Source organism: Patella vulgata, chromosome 3 (genome assembly GCF_932274485.2).
Source record: "Patella vulgata chromosome 3, xgPatVulg1.2, whole genome shotgun sequence".
Classification (NCBI taxonomy): Eukaryota; Metazoa; Mollusca; class Gastropoda; family Patellidae; genus Patella; species Patella vulgata.
Window position 1 is genome coordinate 44730990 of NC_065881.2, and position 23750 is coordinate 44754739.

At 37.8% G+C, this 23750-nt stretch overlaps 1 protein-coding gene across 1 annotated transcript; it reads right to left on the bottom strand.

The window, feature by feature from the left end:
- Positions 1–10307: 10307 nt before the first annotated feature.
- On the bottom strand, positions 10308–13450 carry LOC126815801 (uncharacterized). The gene has a single exon (XM_050541757.2). The coding sequence runs from the start codon at positions 13146–13148 to the stop codon at positions 11865–11867; it is 1284 nt and encodes a 427-aa protein (XP_050397714.2). The 5' UTR covers positions 13149–13450; the 3' UTR covers positions 10308–11864.
- Positions 13451–23750: the final 10300 nt, after the last annotated feature.

Genomic DNA, 23750 nt, shown 5'->3' on the forward strand with positions numbered 1-23750 from the left:
TGGTCTGTCGCAATCCTTAAAATAATAAATATAATCAATAATATAATATCAATAATCTTTCAAAATACAATATAAAATCCTTGTTAGAATCTAAATTCATCTCATTTTATTGAAATACCTGTAATATGAAAGATAACTATACCAACCATAAGCCAAAACTTAGAACATACAGCACTTTTATGAACAAAATTTCAAAACCGCCAGCGTATCTCCTGCCCGTATCTAACAAACAGTATAAATGTTCAATGACCTCCCTCCGCCTTAGCTCTCACCATTTTCAAATAGAGAGAGGTCGGTAGCATTCCTGAATAAGACAGAATTTGTAGACACTGCTCTAACAATATTGTGGAGGATGGGTTTCTTTTTGTTATGGAATGTACAAAACATGAAACCATTCGAAATAATATTTTGTACCCTGCCTTATACGCCAACAGTCTACCGTTCTCCTTCGATGTCATGTTTGACCCACCTTCACCAGTTGCAAAATTTGTGTGCTCATTTGTTTATCATGCTTTTAAAAACAGTGAGTGATGCATTGACTAGTGGGAGTGTTAAATTTAAATGTTTCTGCTACACTTTTATTGTCTACAAAATCTGTTTTTATTAAAAAAATTAACGTTGGTGACTCCAAAACAAAAGAGTCCTAAAGGAAGCACATGCCTATTATCCCCTTTGCTATTTAATCGATTTCTATTTGTAACTAGCTTTATATATACGTTCGTTTATTTGTTACTGTATATTTGTTGTAATTATATGCTGCTCCCCGTGGGCGTTTTTATGCAATAAATTTACTTACTTACTTACAAGATCGCCTTCACTAAAGTCGTCACTGCTCTCTCTCTCTCTCTCTCTCTCCTTCAAATTTGGTGGGGAGCATATTAAGGTCACGAGAGAATAAACCCTAGCACCCTAGCAATATTTAAAGTTCTGAGAGAGAGAGAGAAAGAGAAATGGGGTTTAACGTCCACTCGACACAAACTAGGTCATTTCGGGACTAACATATGGTTTAATTTTATTTACATAATTCGCTTGCGTGTAGGGGTCTTTAGCAGTGGAAGGAAACCGGAGGACCCGGAGAAAACCCAAGAGGTTGGACAGGCGACCCTACTCCTTGCCACGTACAACCGGGGATTCGAAACGACGCCAGTCGACTCAATGACAGACTTTATGATACAGCGCGCGCACGCTAACCATTCAGCCATCCAACCCCCCTAAAGTTCTGAGACTTTCCATCCCAGAGTTATCCCCCATTACCAAAAACCTGATACTTTAGTTTTTAAAAGATTTCTTTCAAATTTTCTAGGAATAATTGGGGCCGTTAGAGGATGAACCCTATCTATATTAAACCTTCTGTGACTTACCCTTCAGGAGTTATCAAATTTTCATATGAGCTGTGTGGGCGTATTTCCACGCTTTGCCTGGCCATCTTTAAAAATTATAATTAAGGGCGCGATGCATCAGAAGGCTTTTAAACATTTCTTGTTTCGATTTAAGGACTGAATTTTTTTCTTTAGATCGTATTTCAGACGATTAAAACTAAAACATAAAACAAACATTTGGTTAGACTCCATGTTCACGGATAAGAGTAAAATTATTGATGACAGCATGAAATTATTAGAAGCTTTTAATGGCCATAATTGGCTTTAGAATTGATAGGTTTTAAGAGCCATTCCACGAGAAAACCATGCAGAAGGTTCGAAGGTGGGGGTCGGCCGATTGAGTTCATATTTACAGGGTTTGGTCGACCCATCGAGCCTACTCCCCAGCCAAAATCGCCGATTTTAGAAATCAACCGTTTCTGAGATACAGCCCGATTACGTTTTTCGGCTAATTTTCGTCATTTTCCGGTTAAATTTCGACCAGTTTTGTAGCATTGCTATAGCCGTTAATCGACCAATGGCGAACTAAGTTTTGGTTGGTGATTATAGTCCGGGTCTCACCCTACCATATTATAATGGTCACCCAGTGCAACCCTTCTTTCCGTAGGTGTCATGACACTACACAAAATACGTGTCTGCAGACACCTGAATTATACCCTTTCTTCAAATTGCGATAACTCCACTGGAGCAGGGTTTGCGATAAAAATGGAAATCGTTTTATTTGCAGCTTGACCTGTTCTAACAATATAAAAAATAAAATCGTTGTCAACTAACCTTAAACAGTATGAAAATTTGTGTCGAAAGTTGCGAATTTCGTCACTTTTCGCGTCGAATTTCCACTTTTTAAGTGTTGGGATTTTGTCCGTACATTCCGGACATGTCCTACGCTATTTCATCAATCTAGTCTTGAACAGAAGTCATTGCTTCTCTTTTGTAGGACTATTTATCAATCCAATAAGAGTGAGTATCAACCTTATCTACGTGATTACCTCGGTGGTTTCTCCATTGCCGGACAATTTAATCTCATTGATATCAACCGACAGCACGTAGAAACTAGTCCTTGATGTCACATCTTATCCTGATAGTATATAACATCCTATTAAACCATTAACTTATTTTCCGTAATGAAACCACTTCTTTTAAGACACCATATATAAATTCCCATTTACAGTGGTACTTTCCCGCGATTTCGATTATCGCACGAAAATCGCTTACCATATAAGGCAGTGGTTACTACGAAACTATGCTGAAGTTCTGTATGCCTTTTAGAAGCTATTTAACTAACAATGTAATTTTAAAATACCATTTTCCGAAAATGATTTGACATCACCACAAGTAATTCTCATTTCGGACGTCTTTCTTTCATTTTCTGCCGTATAAACAAAGACTCGTAATTTTGGAGGAATATTACTGCCATGAATTTGATTGAAGCAGGCACGGATCGGCAAATTTTATTCTATCGTATTACGGAAGCACGTAATTTTATAGGAATATTACTGACATAAATTTGAATACCATACGGGAATTAAATATGAATAAGCGGTTGTCATGCAAGATACGCCCACATTTTGCAAGAGATGGACAGAGAACATTCAAAATAAAAAGCGATTTTTCGTACAATCAGGGGCCATCATCCAGTATGTTACAGACCGACATGCGACAATATCAAAAGGAACCAAGGTCTTTGGGATATAAAAGTATATTTAAAAGTTTCATCAAGTTGAATAAAAATTGTGACAACAAGAGGGACTACAGGCTAAAAAAACGTGATTTTTCATATATTCAGTGGTCATAACTCAGGAAGTTACGGTGTGATATGAGCGAATATCGAACGGAACCGAGATCTTTATCTTGGAATTACATATTTTTACACTATTTGCGTATGAGGAGCGGCCATTTTGTCCGACAGTTTCGGTCCGATTTTTATGAAATTCGAACTTAGTCGTCATTTAGGCGTAACGGTGATATATTGAAACGGTTTTTATAATCGGATAAAAATTATGACATCTAGAAGAACTTCAAGCTAAAAACGCGATTTTTCGTAAAAATCGGGGGTCATATTCCACGAAGTTACGGTGAGATATGCGCCAATATCGACAGGGACCGAGATCTTTGGGATCTAAACATATATTTCAAATCTCATCAAAATCATACGAAAATTGTGACCTCGAGCGTGTCCCAAACTCTGGAATTACATACTTTTACACTATTTGCGTACGAGGAGCGACCTTTTAGTCCTGCAGTTTCGTCCGGTTTTCACGAAATTAGAGCGTCGCCATCATTAGAGTGGAACGGTGATATATTAAAACGTTTTTTGAAATCGAATAAAAATTGTGACCTCTAGAGGGTGCTACAAGCTAAAAACGCGACTTTTTGTACAATCATGGGCCATAATCCAGGACGTTAACATCCGATATGCGGGAATATCGAAAGGAACTGAGATCTTTGGGTTATAAAAATACCTTTTAAGTTTCATCAAAATCGGATAAAAATTGTGACCTACAGTGCCCACAGGCTAAAAACATGATTTTTCGTAAACTCAGGGGCCATAGTCCACGAAGTTACGGTCCGATGCATGCCAATATCGAAAGTAAGCGAGATCTTAGGGACATAAACCTATATTTCAAGTTCTGTTGAAAGTAGATAAAATTTGTGAGCTGTAGAGTGTCCATAAACAAATTGTGGACGAACGGGCGGACAGGGGCGACAACAATATACGTCCACACGAAAATGTGGACGGATGGACGGACAGGGACGACGAAAATATACACCCACACGAAAATGTAGGCGTACAAAAATAGCGAGGTGTTGCTATTTTTATTACGTGCGGATTTGAATATTTTGTCAACATTTTATAAAGAAGAAAACGATGTTCTGACATCACAAACTATTCTTATTTCGGAAGTTCTTCATTCATTTGCTGTCGTATAAACGAAGACACGTTATTTTGAAGGAATATTACTGCTGTGAATTTAAAGCCGAAGCAGGATCGGCAAGCTTTCATTCAATCAATGTATTACGAAAACACGTAATATAAATAACATAAATTTGAATACCATACGGGAATTAAATAGAATGAATGGAATGAAATGGGGTTTAACGTCCTACTATTCTGCTTCAACTGGGCTAAAGGAGACGGGAGAATTAAATATAAAAAATATCGAGGTGCACCTATTGTTATTACGTACGGGATTTGAATATTTTGTTGACACGTGATTTTTAATTGTGGTATGAATCCGTCTGCTTAAATAACGATAAGAGTTATGCCCCTTTACTTTCGGTAAAATGTCCGACAAGAAAATTTTTGAAATCCCAACTCTAACTCATTTGTTTTTCGATATTTTCGAATGAGATATGGTTTGTTGATTGAGGAACGTGTGAACTTCAAATTGTATCCCTGATGACCTCGCGATTGAAGGCCACAGGTCAAATAGGCGATTTTCATGGAAATTGGGTCTGTTTTGCATAATTGTCGACTTTCATCATTTGAATTGAAATTTCTCATTTTATATAGAAAAATAAATGTTTCAATAATCACGATCGACATTTTAGATCGAGAATTTGCGAAAATCCATATTCACTGGGAAACGCCATCTTGGATTTGTAGACTGGATACCAAACCACACCGAGACTGAATATTTTGGCAAAGCGGGTTGAAGGGGAGCTGGAGTTGATATATTGACCCTTTGAATAACAATATATAGGCGATTGGGTACCTGAATAATCAGCCGATGTATCCCAATAAAAACTGAAGTTTTTGGTAACTTTCGACACGAATTTTCATACTGTTGCAAGTTAGCTGACAAAGATTTTATTTCTTATGTTGTTAGAACTGGTCAAGCTGCAAATAAATTGATTTTAATTTTTATCGCAAACCCTGCTCCAGTGGAGTTATCGAGATCTGAAGATAGGGTACATTTCAGGTATCTCAAGACACGTGTCTTGTGTTGTCTCCTGACACCTATGGAAAATGAACTTGAACCGGGTTACCATGATAATGTGATCGGGTAAGACCCCGACTATCACGAACAACGACAAACCTAGTTCGCCAGGGTCATGTAACAGCGGTAGTAGTGCGACAAAATTAGCTAAATTTTCGCCTAAAAATGACAAAAATCAGCCGAAAAACGTAATCGGCCTGTATCTCGGAAACGGTTGATTTCTGAAATCGGCGATTTTGGCTGGGGAGTAGGCTCGATGGGTCGACCAAACCCTGTGAGTATGAACTTAATCGGCCGACCCCCACCTTCGAACATCTGCCTGATATTGCATGACTTTCTCGTGGAATGGCTCTTAATCATTTTTGGACCATTATACTTTTTGACCAGGATATCTATTGTGTGTGGCTAAGTGGGTAAGACGCTGGCTCGCTAGCCTGGTGTTCGATTCCTGCATTGGCCGAGAAAGTTCATCTAGATTTTCCGGCGTGGTTCCCCCTTGTCAGTGATGCAGGACGGAGGTCCTGACATTGACAGCTGCTGCTGTCTAGTCGTGAGAATGGGACAAAAACCGAGGTCCCGTGTACACATTGGCGTGCACGTAAAAGATCCCTTGACAGTTGGAATTCGATATAAGAGTTGGCCGTAGTGCCGCTGTCCGGGCAAAACATCCCTCATAGCGCAATGTATGGCGTAGCGTATGCCCGTCTTCATTAGCCCAGTTCGGAGCAGAACAGTAGGACGTTAAACCCCATTTTATTTCATTTTATTTTCTATTATGTGTGGTTGGTAAGTCTGTATAAATTAAAACTAACCGACAACATAGTCTTATTTGCATTTTAGTTTGAAATGTTCGGGTTTTAATTAGGTGTGTGTTATGTATGGAAGGGTATCGCTGCCAATATTAAATGCTCTGCTACAATGTCTTTTCTATTGATTATATGTAAAAAGTACAATGAAAAAGTCATAATACCGGTAATGATAAAGTCAAAATACCTCTAAGGCAAGAGTTAAAAGTAAAACGTCAAATGTTAAATGACAAATGTTTTGTGGGGAAATGCTTTTTTTGACGTGTCTACATTTCACATTTCTCTCATTACATTTTACATTTGCGCTCTGCCATATCCCATTTGTCCTTCACGCTTTCTACATAGCATGTTTCGCACAGCATCAACTTGCATATGCAAATGTAGGATATCACGTGACTTATTAACATATTCGGAAACCTGGCACACTATAAGCCAGAACAAGGATATTCACGACACTATAACAGGAAATCAGCCTAGCACACAATAAAAATTTACTCACCTTGACACTTTGGATGGCACTTTATGATGATTACGGTGGGGGTGGGGGCTGTGCAATGCCCAAATACGAAATTTCAGGTATCATGTTACATATTAGTGAAAAGCACATTCTTTTCTGTTTGTAAATATGTAAATAGTTTTCTGGTACAATCGTATTTTCATAATTTAAATCTAATAAATATCACACTATTAAAGGGGTATTCAAGTAAAAATACTGGTCTAAATACGAAATTCCAGATACCATGTTACGTATCACTGATTGCTCTTTCTTTTCAAATATGCAAATAATTTTCTGGCACATTCATATTTGCTTAACTTTACAAATTAAGATTAAAGTTGAAGTGAAGGAAGGGGCGGGGGACTAAAATAAACTAAAATAAAGATACAGGGTTTAATCAAAAATTCTCTATGTCCATACTAAAAGATGTATAGTCATTCCTCTCTTTAAATATAGTATTTATTTGTTGGGCACAATGCTTATATATTGTTTTTTTAATGGATTAAAGTACTCAACTCTGTTTATAGAGAGACCGGAAAGAGTGGGAGTGTTTAAAATATCAAAATACGGGTATTATTGTGTTATAAATTACTGGAAAGTATGTTTCTTTGGCTGTTTGAATCTATCAATTATTTCCTGGCACATTCAAAATTACGCACGGTCGTCTAGATAGTTTCTTATGGTGTGCCAGCTTGATTTCTTTTGTCGTGCGGTGAATATGTGTGCCGGTTTATAGTGTGCCGGGTTTCCATATATGTTAATAAGTCACGTGATATCCTATATTTTGCATATGCAAGTTGATGCTGTGCGAAAGTTGCTATGTAGAAAGCGTGAAGGACAAATGGGATATGGCAGAGCGCAAATGTAAAATGTAATGAGAGAAATGTAAAATGTAGACACGTCAAAAAAAGCATTTTCCCAAAAAAACATTTGTCATTTAACACTTAACATTTTACATTTAACTCTTGCCTTAGAGGTATTTTGACTTTATCATTATCGGTATTAGGACTTTTTACATATAATCAATGGAAACGACATTGTCGCACAGCATTTAATATTGGCAGCGATACCCTTCCATAGTTATAGTGGTAAAACGCAGTGCCAGACTGGTGATCCGAAGGCCCACCTGTCAGGTCATTGACCAAGGCCCACACAAGTATGCGCCGAAGGAGCGTCGCGAGCGTTCGAGGGGGGTCTGGGGGGGGGGGGTCCCCCCCTAGGAAAATTTTGAAAATTGACAACCGCAAACCCGTTTTCTAAGCATTTCAGACCAAAGCAGAAGAAGGCAAATATTTGATTTCCTGGTACAATTAGATAACAAAATGACCTAAGAGCACTATCATTAGATGAATTTGAGAATTCTAGTACACTTTTTTTCTTGTGTTGTTTGTCAGTCATTTTTTTCCTATCTTTTCTTTCTCCTGTCTGTATCCTGTCCTCTCCTTCCTTCTTTCTTTTCTCCCCCCTCCCCTCTCCTTCCTTTCTCTATTCTTTTTTCTTTTGTCTTTCTCTTTTTTCTTTTTTCTTTATAGGTTAGGCCCACTTTTTTTTTAATGAGCTTAGGCTTTTAATGTTACGGACAGGTGGGCCCAGCCTGGCACTGGTAAAACGTATGCACTTTAGATTATAAGGTATGCGGTTCCGATTCCAAGTTTGTGTCGTCTGCCCAACTTCGGGGCTTCTTTCCCCCACAGTCAAATTTTACCGTATATTAGTTCCGATATGACCGAGTTTGTGTGTCGAGTGGATGTTGAACAAAGGGGACTATAAGATATTGCTTTCTTTACTAAATTATCCACGTTTGTCAGCGTTAAAACATCACCCCGTCTTCATTAGCCCAGTATAATTAACACCATCTGTTACAGATCCTATGAAATACAAGGATTTTTTCAAAATATTATATTCTATATTTATATTATGAATTGAAGGACATAATAACTGATCGACAGATAATTACTAACCAATGTACATTACAGTAATAATTAACGGCTGCGGATTTGAAAGAGTGGGCGGGGAGTAACTTGGTGATAATGGGGATCGAGCGATTTGAGATCGCGCCTCCTTTCTATCTGTTTAGGATTTCGTTTCATACCATTTTACCTACAAAAACGCCATGTTTTTTGTGTAAATGTATTTGATTTAGCGGGGGATGGGGGGGGGGGCTTAAAAATGTATGGTTAGGAGCCAAATTGGGCACCGATCACACCCAACGTAAGTCCAACAAACAATATGGACATACATGTACATATTTAGATTTTTTTTCTCCAAAACTCCATGAAGGATATTCGAGCATAGGAAACATTTCCGTATCCCTATTTGGTGTTTATACTGACGCACTTACTTTAAAGATACATTAGTTAAGCGTTTATAAGGTGTTGGCCATTCTTGCTATAATAATTCAAAAATAGATGATACTTTGTTCTGAATGGAATTGTCACTGTTGGAAGTTTGGACTAGAAATAGGCATCAACTGTGTCTGCACCGTCTATGAGAATTGGCGACCATTTGATTGACAGACGATAACTCCACCTACATATTCTCGATTATCAAGTAACATACTCAATGGCTATGATAAACTCGCTTGGCAGGCCTTTCATCACCAGTTTCCGGTAGTGACATCAGCGACTAACGGTAAATGTTAGCTTGGTCCGCCATTTATTGATTTAATTTTAAATGAATGACTGTTTAAATCCGCCATCCGTGGGTCTACAGAGGTGATTTTGAGCTTTTCGAGTCAATAAAGGTCTAATTAATAATTTCTATAACATCTGAAGCCTAAATAAAGACTTGCAATAGGCAGATTTAGCTCTAGCATAATGTATGTTTAAGTTTGGCCCCTTAATTTGCAGTGCCGGACTGGCACACTAAAGGAGAAGTAGGCAAATTTTTGATTTCCTCATACAATTAGAATGACCTAAGAGCACTATCATTAGATGAATTTGAGAATTCTAGTACACTTCTTTTTTTGTGTTGTTTGTCAGTCATTTTTTTCCTATCTTTTCTTTCTCCTGTCCTGTGTCCTGTCCTCTCCTTCCTTCTTTCTTTCTTTTCTTTTCTCCCCCTCTCTTTTCTTCCTCTTTTCTTTTTTTTTCTTTTCTCTTTCTCTTTTTTCTTTTTTCTTTATAGGCTTAAGGGGATCCACGGTGGCTAGGTGGGTAAGGCGCTGGCTCGCTAGCCTGGAGGTCGGGTGTTCGATCCCTGCATTGGCCGAGAAAGTTCATCCCGATTTTCCGACGTGGTTTCCCCTTGTCAGTGATGCAGGACGGAGGGCCTGACAGGGACAGATGTCTAGTCCTTCGGATGAGACGAAAAACCGAGGTCCCGTGTAAACATTGGAATGCACGTAAAAGATCCCTTGGCAGTTGGAATTCGATATAAGAGTAGGCGATAGTGCCGCTGCCCGGGCAAAATTTCCCTCATAGCACACTGTATGGCGTATGCCCGTCTTCATTAGCCCAGTATAGGAGCAGAACAGTAGGACGTTAAACCCCATTTCATTTCATTTATAGGCTTAGGCCCACTTTTTTAAATGAGCTTAGGCCCACCTGTCACGGACAGGTGGACAGGTGGGCCCAGTCCGGCACTGTTAATTTGTAATTAAAAAAATGGAAGGTACCGAAACAAACCGAGGCAGAACACGGTCGAGTTCGAAGAATAGCAGCCTGATTAATTGTAGAATGATTATCATATTTTATATAAATATCCAGCATTTTGACATTGTCATTGTTAAATATTAATGAAATTCAACAATTTCTATATAGCTATAACATATCACGTTCCAGTCATTGACTTTTATTTTATATTTACTCTTCACAAAAAGTAGGGGATATTGAAATGCAAATACCTGTGCAGGTTGTGATATGATAAATAGTCATGGACACTTGACATGCTTTGAGAATATGTTCACAGATGAAGAACTTATCGCCCCAACAGAACCACTGAGCTGCACCTGCGACACACAATAGCTCCATACACGTGAGAGGGGTTCATTGTCAAATTTGACACTTCAAGGAAGGGTTGATGAAAACTGCCGCGTGCTGGTTTATCCTATCCATGTTTGCTTTCCTGTCGGTTCTTGCATAAGATTTACTGTTTAGCTTATCTTTGCTTTAGTGTGTTACGTTTAATTTGCAATGAGACGTCTTCAACATGACGAACGTCTACGTGCTATTGGCATGCTTCAAATGGGTTCTACACAGCGAGCAGTAGCCAACATGCTTAATGTGTCACAGTATGTGATCAGCAGACTGGAACTCGTCAGCACATGGCAAACAGGCGTCAATGGTGTAGGCAGCGTAGAAATTGGGGTAATTGTCGATGGGCGCGTGTAATGTTCTCAGATGAGTCCAGATTTACTCTGGATTTTACCGATAGGCGTGTTCGCGTTTGGAGGCGTGTAAATGGGCGTCATGCTAACGTTAATGTCAGACAGCATGACAGATTCGGGCGTGGGTCTGTTATGGTGTGGGGAGGAATCACCATGACTGGCAGAGAGCGGACTTGCATATTGTTTAAGGAAGGGTCACTGGTGTGTAGTACCGTGGCCACATCCTGGCACCGATAGTTCTGCCCTTTGCTCAACGTGCTGGTCGACGTTTCATCTTTCAAGATGATAATGCCCGTGCCCACCGCGCTCGTCCCGTGAATGATTACCTCCAGCGTCACCATATTGTCCATAACCCTTGGCCAGCCATGAGTCCTGATCGTTCCCCTATAGAACATGCCTGGGGCATGATCGGGAGATGTGTTCGTCGACGTCAACGTCAACCGACAACACTGCAAGAATTGGCCGTGGCACTGCAAGAGGAGTGGGTCAGATTTCCCCAAATCGCGATTGGACGGTTGATTAGGAGCATGCCACGACGAATTCCTGAATGTCTGAGGATTGGTGGAGCAATTACAATTATTAAGACAAAAAAATCAAAAACGTCCATTTTCACTTTTGACAGTGTATCTCTCTGTGAGTAAAATGGGGCCGTCAGATAAGCCGCCCATATGAACTGTTTATGTTCATGTTTAGGCAATTGGCCTGTTATTAACATACACTGGTTACCTCTAATAAAAACAGCAGTGCATTTTTCGCAGTTTTGCATTGTTTTTGAATATCCCCTACTTTTTTTTTGGGAGAGTATATTATAATAAAGGCGTATAATTAAATATAAATATCTTATTTAAGAGATTAGTCTGCTAATTGATTCAGTTTATTATTTCATTCAGGTTTTTAAAAAACCTGACAATAAATCTACTTCTTTTTCTTTTTGCCCTTTTTGCCCCTTTTCTTCTTTTTCTTTAAACCCGCGCCCATTTTCAAAATAGCACTGAATATATTATCGTTCATTCGATGGGTAGTTCGTATTTTAACGCCTTTCAGTTTTTCTGCTTTCCGGAAAGTAAGCCCGTCCATTAGTTCTTTTCCACCTATATCTCCAATTAAATTATCATCTAAATCAATTTCCTCTATCCCGTCACAAAACATTAACAACTTTTTAAACAATGCCATGCAAATCACTGGTGCTAACTTTCCGTCTTCACCCATAGAATCAATACCATTATCGGCTAAATGTAACTTCTTTATCCACGGTCCCACTGGAGGTGGAGGAGGAGGGTGTTTCTTTTTCTTCTTTTTTCCTTTCTTTTTTTTCTTTTTTTCAGTACTCTTATTCAGACCCTTGAATTCGTTTTCCGTATTATCATCAGCACTCGTCCCTAACTTATTATACCGATTCTCCTTTTCTTCTTCCGCTAGTCGAGCTTCCTCTTCTAATTTCTTCTTTGCTGCTTCGGCTTTTTGAAAGGCTTCGAATTCTGCTTGATCGACACAGATCTTAATGAGTTCTATTGTTCCTTCGCATTCTAGGTTGTTGCCATCCAGATACAGTTCTTGTACGGTGGTAGTCGATATGATATTACCCAATAACTTCCCACTTTCTTTACTTAGATCGCAATAACACAGACTAACGGATAACATAGTCTTATTTCCGCCCAAACCTGCACATAAATACTCACATCCTTTGTCTCCAAACTCATTATAATCTAAATTAATCATACTCAAAGTATCACACGAGTTGAAGATGCTAGAAAATCTTTTCACGGAATAAGCTTCCAATAGACAATCCATCATCTCAATTTGACGTACGGGATAAAATGGTTTGATAACCAGAAGTGCCAACGATGCCACGTTTTCGTAAGACATCGGGTAATTCCAAACATAAAGATCTTTAAAATGAATATAACGTTCCTTTCTTAATGCTGCTAGTAATGGATCCAATAGCACGGGCAATTCGCCGCCATTCTCTGTCGATGGGGCGTCAAAAATAAACTTAACAATAAGTTTCGAATCGTCTAAACAAGTTTTCATTGTTTGCTTTATGCTCGGACACATTTGCGAGTCTGTCTGGGCACAAAATTTTTCATAGCTTCTCATTAGACTTTTGACTAGATTTTCAGCTGTTTCATCCTTCTTTTTGCCTTTTTTCTTTCCCTTTCCATCCTTCTTTTTGCCCTTCCTCTCCGCCTTACCTGGCATTTTGCAGACGTTATTAGTGTTCCTACTTTCCCTATTCAGGTTGTCACACACTGTTGTTAAGGGGTGCCTCTATTCTTTCAACACAGCTGTACATAATTCGAACAATCCTTGAAAATAAGGTAACACTATCGCTTATATTAGCTATAAACTCACCGTAGAATAATATCGTTAAGGCCAATTACTACATTTTATACTGATATCTCAATGGCAGTTCATACACTAGAAAAACAACCCGATTAGCCCCTACCGGTTACCTTCCAGGTTATTATAGCAATGTATATCTTTATTATTCATACATATTAGCCTATATTGTGGGCAATAATAATCCGTTACTATTCTTATTGTTGTAGTCACGTGGTTGTAAGTAGTTTAGTTGCTAGCCGTCTAAAAGCGTGTCTGTGACCTGTAGGTAAATATAATGTATCCACATACCTGACTTGGATCACACAGCGATATTAATTTGAATGGATTAATATTAGATTTAATGCTTCGTCACGACATAATATGGCTATTTTTAAAAATAAAGATTTAATTACGTTGGAAATTGTTTTTACGATTATGCTATAGTTGTGTAGCCAAATGTATGTTATAAATGTTGACAAAGAAAATGTCAGTCACATCGTTAAAGCGATCTGATTTTTCACCCTCCTTATGTCTATAAACAAAAAAGGCAACCCATAAGAAATATTTGAACTCTTAATACATAATATATTTATTTGCTTTGACGGTTGATCTCCAGCAATACATTATTTCTAAAAGTACTTTAAAACCCTTTTAGCTATTAATTTTAAAATTATTAATTCATTATACTAGTACAGTAAAGAATTTAAAGTATAAAATAGACGATATCACTCTACATTCCTGAATCATTGAAATATTTGAACTCTTAATACATAATATATTTATTTGCTTTGACGGTTATCTCCAGCAATACATTAGTTCTAAAAGTACTTTAAAACCCTTTTAGCTATTAATTTTAGAATTATTAATTCATTATACTAGTACAGTAAAGAATTTAAAGTATAAAATAGACGATATCACTCTACATTCCTGAATCATTGAAATATTTGAACTCTTAATACATAATATATTTATTTGCTTTGACGGTTGATCTCCAGCAATACATTATTTCTAAAAGTACTTTAAAACCCTTTTAGCTATTAATTTTAAAATTATTAATTCATTATACTAGTACAGTAAAGAATTTAAAGTATAAAATAGACGATATCACTCTACATTCCTGAATCATTGAAATATTTGAACTCTTAATACATAATATATTTATTTGCTTTGACGGTTGATCTCCAGCAATACATTAGTTCTAAAAGTACTTTAAAACCCTTTTAGCTATTAATTTTAGAATTATTAATTCATTATACTAGTACAGTAGAGAATTTAAAGTATAAAATATACGATATCACTCCACATTCCTGAATCATTGACATCGAACATTATTAACCATTGTCATAATTGAAAATGAAATGAAATGGGAATTAACGTCCGACTGGGCAAATGAAGACGGGCTACGGTCTACTCTTATATCATATTCCAACTGCCAAGGGTTCCTTTATGTGCACGCCAATGTTTTGACGGGACCTCGGTTTTTCGTTCCATCCGACCGACTATACGTTGTCCCTTGCCAGGCCCTCCGTCATACACCACTAACACCACGCTGGAAAATCCAGATGAACTATCTCGGCAAACATCCGGATCTAGGACCACCAGGTTAGCGAGCCAACGTCTTACTAACTGAGCCAGCAAAGGCGATTGTTTTATTGTCTACAAATTTCGCTTGTCGACTAATTAGGACCGTCGATACATCTTTTGTCATCTATACCAAACCGATAGCTGTTATATAGCCCCCGATTAAGCTTTTCGGAAATGTATAGTTCATTTCAATCGTGGTAGAAAAACTGCTAGAAGTAATCTTATGGAAGGATAACGTTGTCAATATTATTTCATTGTTCACGGTGCAAACTGCAAAATGTCAGTAGTTCAAAATACGTATTTTAGTTTTACAATTTACAATTTCCATTGCTCAACATTATCAATGTCTCGGTGTTAAAATACAGAATACACTTTTCAATAATACAAAATACAGTAGAATAGTTATTTTGCACATTACACTTCTGCATTCTGCATTTTGCATAATAGACAAATGCATAATAGAACCTTGCATAGTAGAACATATACCTTATATGGGATGTACGACGTACGTTATTTGCATACGGAAAAAAATCCGGACTATGACGGAAATTAATGATTTACGGGATAAAGCTATAAGGCCGGGGTCATTAGAAGGGGACAGTACTCGATTTTATTAGTCTTAAACGTCCAGGCTCTATAATGTAATCAGTTCGACGATAAGAGGATTCTGAAAGATAATAGTCTGGTTTAACGAGACTATTCTTATTTTTCTCATCGGTAAAACCCCCCCAGATATTTCAAGTTAATCAATTTCTTGTTAAAAATTAAATTGAATATCTTATTAATTGACTGGTCTCTAAAACCCTTTTTTGGGGTAAGGTTAAAGTATCTTATAGTAACCGAGCGGAATCTCTCACCCGTATTCCAGCACCCGGATTCGAAATGAAGTTAGCACACATATTCCCAGCGCCAATAAAAACCTAGATATAATTATCACGAAAATAATTGTTACCTTTATATTAGAAAATAACATTTTAAGACATATTAATGCAAAGTATATAATAATATGTATTAGACCCCCCCCCCCCCCAAAAAAAGAAGAAAATTTGCTGAAATAAAGATCTTGGACCCACCAAAGCTAGTTTAGAAGTCATTGCGTGCGCAGCGAGCCTACCCTAACCCGATTCCCCCACATATTTAGTACGTTTACGGTAATATATCTCGAAAAGCCTACATAGGAGGCTTCTGAAATTGTGCAGTCTAGTAGTTTATTCATCCCTGGATTCTGTGAAACAAAAAACATTTTGCCGCTAAAGCTGGTTTGGGTGCTTTTTGATGCAGCGTGGGCGTACCCCTTGTTTATTGTACCCACGAACCTCGCCTCGAATCCTGATGCTAGGAACCTTTCGGTGATATAACTCGATACGCCAACATAGAAAGTTAATGAAATTTGGCATGTTCATAGCTTATGCACCTGTCAATTGGGTGAGATAAAGATCCTGGAGCCACCAAAGCTAGTTTAGAAGTTAGTGCGTGCGCAGTGAGTCTACCCTAACACGATTCCCCCATATTTTGAGAATGTTTAAGGTAATATATCTCAAAAAGCCAGCATAGGAGGCTTTTGGATTTTTGTATTCTAGTAGTTTATTCATCCCTTAACTCTGTGACATACAAAACAGTTTGCCACCAAAGCTGGTTTGGGTGCTTTTTGGTGCAGCGTGGACGTACCCCTTATTTATTGAACCCTCGAACCCCGTCGCAAATCCGGGTGCTAGGTACTTTGCGGTGGTATATCTCGATACGCCAACATAGAAAGTTAATGAAAATTGGCCTGTTCATATCTTATTCATCTGTTGATTTGGTGAAATAAAGATCTTGGGAGCCACCAAAGCTATTTTACAAGTTATTGCATGGGCGATGAGCCTACCCTCACCCGATCCCCCCATGGTTTTAGTATGTTTACGGTGATATTTCTCTAAAAGCCAGCTTAGGAAGCTTCTGAAAATTTGTATTCTAGTAGTTTATTCATCCCTTGATTCCATGAAACAAAAAAAACATTTTGTCACCAAAGCTGGTTTCGGTGCGTTTTGATGCAGCGTGGACGTACCCCTTTTCTGCGTGCTCAGTTAGCCTAGTGTGCGATATTTTAGTATGTTTACGGTAATAGTATATTTTTTTTATGAGGGGGGGGGGGTCTATTACATATATACTTTGCATTAATATGTCGTTTTCTAATATAACGGTAACAATTATTTTCGTGATAATTATATCTAGGTTTTTATTGGCGCTAGGAATATGTGTGCTAACTTCATTTCGTATCCAGGTGACCTTATGGCTTTATCGCGTAAATCATTAATTTCCGTCATAGTCCGGACTTTTTTCCGTATGCAAATGACGTTCGTCGTAGATCCCATATAAGGTATATGTTCTACTATGCAAGGTTCTATTATGCATTTGTCTATTATGCAAAATCCAGAATGCAGAAGTGTAATGTACAAAATAACTATTCTACTGTATTTTGTATTATTGAAAAGTGTATTCTGTATTTTTAACACCGTGGCATTGGTAATGTTGAGCAATGGAAATTGCAAATTGTAAAACTAAAATACGTATTTTGAACTACTGACATTTGCAGCTTGCACCGTGAACAATGAAATAATATTGGCAACGTTATACTGTTACCCGCACACTGTTAGTCTAATAAATTAATCGACACTAAAACAACAGGAACTTATAAAGGTTTTAATAAAAATTAGAAACATATATGATACATATAATTTTCGGTTGGGGATAGCAAGGTCAAATTCGGGTATCCAAAATTACGTGGCTTCGGGACGATTTGTGGTCGTCTCTAACTATGTAATATTAATAATTACTTACAAAACACTTCTAAAAACACTTTCTACTACCAGACATAAAGAACACTGTGTTCAAACGCTGTCAAAACACTTCCTTGAGCCAGGATATTACTATCCAGTCTAGAAGGCAAAAGGCTAAATAAAACACTTCGTTAATTACACTTTCTTAAAACACTTCTTGAGCCAGGATGTTAATATCCAGTCTAGAAGACAAAAGGCTAATGCATGGAGTTCGTTCGTTCGTTTCTGGGGTTTTACGTCCACTTCCACCTAAGGTGATATCGTAGACAATTTTAATGCATGGTGGCAATGAGACTCTACTTATTCATCCACCTAGTAATAAAAGGTGGGGTGAAATCCTAAACTAACAGACACAAAATAAATAAAAGAACCCATGCCTCAACTAAACCAACATGACACATGGCTTACAACATGCATAAATAATAATTTGAAAGGATAAAATATACTAAATAAGACTTAAATTAAACATGCCTACTAATTAATAAATTCTTGATATACAAGAAGCTAATATTATCTCCCTTGGACAAGTCGGCATGGAATCTAAAATCCAGACACGGGTACTATCCAAAAAATATGCAGAACTTTTGACACAAAGTAGGCACCACAAAACTAAGGATAGGCACGGATAGCTAGATAATTTATCTACCAGATACATATAAGTCCCCATCAAAAATGTTTACTTACAAAATCTGCCCACTAAATATTATAACAAACTAAGTGAAAATACATATATAAACATAGTAAAGTTCTTGCTTGAAAATACAGTCGGCAGACACAATTAACAATAATAAAAACATAGGCAGCATGCTCAATTAGAAATATATACTCTTACACAATATAAAAATATCAAAATATTAAACAGGCGATGACTGTGCCGAGAAAACCATAGATTTTACTAGAGTAGCGATAGGTACCAAAACTTACACCCATAGTCTAAATATAGAACTACGGAGCGCTTTTCCGGAAAACGAAATACAAATAATTAAGATAGCTACGGCTACCGGTTACACTACCCACGACTCCGAAAATCGATCGTCCTCGATCGAAATAGTAAACATAATGAACAAATTAAACATTTCAAAACATTGATAACTGGAATAAACTTATAAAGTTCAAAATGTCAAATCATTAAATCACAGTTCAAGTCACTTTTACTCCAACACGCGACATATTGTCCAAATTACAGCTCGCAAACGCGATGTTTTCGCGAAATCAGTTCACACTGATGATCTATAAAATCACAGTTTAAAGAATTAACACAGTCATTAGAGTTCAAAATCACTGATTTGTTCCCGCGATATATATATTCATCACAACACAAATACAGATAACGTATACCGTCAACACACTTTTATATCACTATGAACCACGATCAGTTCAACACGATAATTGTCGATTAAACTCGCAAACATTACTTAAAGTTCACTTTTCGTTATCTCTTTTCTTCTAATTTTTCCAAGGGCGGTGGGGGAGCTTCATCGACGGGCCAATACAAACATTGTAGCGTTGTCCTGAAACCCTTCAGTTTCCCGTTACCATCAAAGTCTGCAACTTCCTGTTCACATCTAGGTATAAGTCGGTAAAGGCGTTCTTTTCCACCAGCCTCTGTTGTTTTGTGTATGGATTCTTTAATTATAAATCCCAATGGCTCATCTGAGTTAGACATAGCAATGGGCCATAAGGGTGGGGGAGATGTTGATACGTCGGAAGTTTTAGGCCTTGCATCAGATTTCATAGGTGAATTATCCTTCCTGGGACTCAAAGATATTGTAGGCAGTTTCTTTGGACTTAATAAAACTGCAACAGATTCTTTAGGGCTAAAAGACATATCAACAGGTACTTCAAGATCAACAGTCTTCTCTTCGTTCGACAAAGTCGATTCGGGCTGCTGAGAAATTTGACAAACAAAACGTTTGGTAGCCTCCGAATCCACAACACTAGCTGGACTAGAACCAACAGAATTACTTGTTACTGTTGCTACCGGAACAGTCTTCAGTGTAGATTTTGAAGTATTACCTTTAGACTTTGCAACTTCATCCATGACAAGCTTAGCATATATATCATCTGTATTGTCGTTCTTCGGCAAATGTGTAGCTAGATGTCTTCTCCAGAAATATTTTGAGCGAAACCTCTCTTTACAATCAATAAAATGACAATGATAATTGTAACACAAAACATCTGGCGGTACTTTGGATGGTTGGCAAATCAGTGGATGACTCCCAATTTCTATACAAGGAGACATAAGTTCCGTTCTACCAACGTCATCACTATCAACCGCAAAAGCCTTTATATGCCTGGACAAAGTAGTCGCTGTAATATTATACTGCTGACTTGTTAGGCTTTCCTTAAAAGATTTAAGCAAAGTATCAATCAAAGAACCACGAACCAAATCATCCTTTTCGGTACCCGATTCGGGGATAACACGACATACACCAATTCCACCCTTAGTCTGACATGGGATCACCTGACCACCAACATAAATCTCTGACAAAGGAACATTAATAATAACATTTTCCTCTTTTGCAAAATCTAGACCAAGAATAGCCTTTGTTGGCATGGTCACAACTGCAAATGGGAAAACAAAACTCTTATCGGTAACTTCGATCTTAAGAGATGCACGACCCTTAACGTTTAAAGGCGAGCCATCAGCCTGTAACAGCTTACAATTAACCGGACGCAACTCGGTTTTCTCTTCAAACGAATCATAAAAATCTTCTGAAATCATCGACAGGCTAGCACCTGTATCAACTAAAAATTCTGTGTCCAGCCCCTCTACTTTGCCTTCAACAAAAATACCGGAACTGGAAGGGTTCACAACACCAACAGTTCTGTCTAAGCTAGAATGATGTAACCTTGAAGGTGCTGGCATGGGAACTGGTACAGCAGGTGTATCTCTCTGATTAGTCTGCTGAAATGGTACCCTCCCATCTCGCCAAGAGCCAACAGGGGGACTCTTGCGAGGTGAGGGACATGTCGTAGAATAATGCCCTAACTCTAGACAATTAAAGCATGTTACTTCAGACAGGTCTCTTCTTTTCCTATCTGAAATCTTATTTTCTAACTCTCGTAACTTCTCTTTCACTTCTTTTAATTCTTCTTTCAAACTTGCTATCATTTTATGCAGTTCAGAACTCTCAGATTCTGCCTTCTTTCCAGACTTGGGTTTTGCATTAGCTACATGAGTGGAGCGTACATCGGGATCTGAATGTTTGATGGCCTCTAACTCCATAGCATGGTGTAGTGCGGCATTCAAATCTCGGGGACGTGCTTGGCTTACAAGCATTCTCATCTGGCTATCTCCAAAATACTGGATAAAATGGTCTTTAGCCATCTCTTCTTTCGTTATTTCACTACTTCTGGGATAAGCAGAATACACCAGGCGGTGGACAGCTTGAGCAAACTCCGACAAACTTTCATTGTTCCTTCTTCGTCGTTCTCGTAACTGTACCTTGTGCATCTCTGCTAACTCCGGAGGATCAAATTTCTGCTTTAAAGCTTCTACCAAACAATGGTAGTTAAGAACATCAGTTGGTTTCAACGTACCAAATATATCACTTGCCTTACCTGTAAGACTAATCGCCAAAAATCTCGCTTTATCACCTTCACTCCATGAGTTGATCTCTGCAGTGACTTCAAATTGAACCAAATAATCATTCAATCGTGTTTCACCATTATACTTAGGAGGCATCGCGATAGGCTTAGCCAACCTTTGTAATGGTCTAGCATCGGCTGTCTGAGCTCTGTCAAATCCAAACATTTGACTGTCTGCTTTTCTGGCCCTTCTGCTAGATTCTGGAGAACAGCGACTGGAACCACTGGCTAAGGTTGAGATATTAGACACGGGTCCATACATATTATCTCTCTGTCGTTGAGTATCTACTGGCGTAGACGTCCTTGTTCTAACAGGATTCGAATCTCTGTAATAATCTGCAGTTCTCTCCAAACCTGACGTAGATGAACTGAAACGAACACTGGATTGCCTTTGATTCTGACATCGAACAGGAGATCTGCTCATGTCAGAAAATAAAGATGGTGAATTAACAGGAACTGTCGATCTCTGACTCATGAATGATGGAGGAACAGCATCAACCCTTGTTTGGGATAACATCCTCCCAAGCGTTGCAATGTCGCTGTTATACGAATCCGTAAGTTCTGCAATAGCAGCCTCCAACTCTCCAAGACTCAAGTTATCAAGTCTATTCATGTTGACAATTGATGACATCCACAGCGATAAAACATAACTCCACAAACATCAACTTCTTCCGAATTCTTCACAAAACTATCCCACTCCAGCCACCAATTAAACTTTAGTGTTACCCGCACACTGTTAGTCTAATAAATTAATCGACACTGAAACAACAGGAACTTATAAAGGTTTTAATAAAAATTAGAAACATATATGATACATATAATTTTCGGTTGGGGATAGCAAGGTCAAATTCGGGTATCCGAAATTACGTGGCTTCGGGACGATTTGTGGTCGTCTCTAACTATGTAATATTAATAATTACTTACAAAACACTTCTAAAAACACTTTCTACTACCAGACATAAAGAACACTGTGTTCAAACGCTGTCAAAACACTTCCTTGAGTCAGGACATTACTATCCAGTCTAGAAGGCAAAAGGCTAAATAAAACACTTCGTTATTTACACTTTCTTAAAACACTTCTTGAGCCAGGATGTTAATATCCAGTCTAGAAGACATAAGGCTACTCCATGAGGCAATGAGACTCTACTTATTCATCCACCTAGTAATAAAAGGTGGGGTGAAATCCTAAACTAACAGACACAAAATAAATAAAAGAACCCATACCTCAACTAAACCAACATGACACATGGCTTACAACATGCATAAATAATAATTTGAAAGGATAAAATATACTAAATAAGACTTAAATTAAACATGCCTACTAATTAATAAATTCTTGATATACAAGAAGCTAATATTATCTCCCTTGGACAAGTCGGCATGGAATCTAAAATCCAGACACGGGTACTATCCAAAAAATATGCAGAACTTTTGACACAAAGTAGGCACCACAAAACTAAGGATAGGCACGGATAGCTAGATAATTTATCTACCAGATACATATAAGTCCCCATCAAAAATGTTTACTTACAAAATCTGCCCACTAAATATTATAACAAACTAAGTGAAAATACATATAAATACATAGTAAAGTTCTTGCTTGAAAATACAGTCGGCAGACACAATTAACAATAATAAAAACATAGGCAGCATGCTCAATTAGAAATATATACTCTTACACAATATAAAAATATCAAAATATTAAACAGGCGATGACTGTGCCGAGAAAACCATAGATTTTACTAGAGTAGCGATAGGTACCAAAACTTACACCCATAGTCTAAATATAGAACTACGGAGCGCTTTTCCGGAAAACGAAATACAAATAATTAAGATAGCTACGGCTACCGGTTACAATACTTCCATAGTATCTCGGGGCTACTGTAACAAGTTTTAAAAACAAACGAAAGGGTCATGGGACCAGTCCTGGATAAAGTCCGTGTTCGTGATTTGCCTACCTCATATAAGACAAAAAAGAAACGGTTCAAACATATTTCAATTCAACTAAACGATTTTGAATTATTATTACAGACTATAATACTTTAGGTGTAATCAGCTAATAGGCCGTGGTGTGAAATTTCTAGCTAGCTTGTTCTGTTTCTCCGTCCCGACCATTTTCGGGTGAAAAAAACCCTACATCATCTAATTCTTCTAGTATTACTTTGTAGTGTTACGCAACTTTTCTTTTATCAATTCTTTGACGTTTGATAGAAAACGTAAATTAAATATGGGCTTACTTGTCAATGTGCAATGGTATTTGAATTTCGCGGTGACTGGATTTAAACAGATCACGTGACATAATTGGCCAATCAAACATACGCGACGAAAAGTTCAACAGGTCTTGTGGTGAAAGGTCAACTGCTCTTTGTTTAAGTTTTGTTATTAACGGTACAATGTACATGGCGGAAGAATAGCTAAAGTAAAACTGCATAATTCGTGCACATTTTGTTAAAAACACTGAGCTAAAACCGTTCACTGCGACAAG

Bases quoted from the DNA above. Each gene is read 5' to 3' on its own strand.
- LOC126815801 (XM_050541757.2), bottom strand. From the start codon at position 13,148: ATGCCAGGTAAGGCGGAGAGGAAGGGCAAAAAGAAGGATGGAAAGGGA.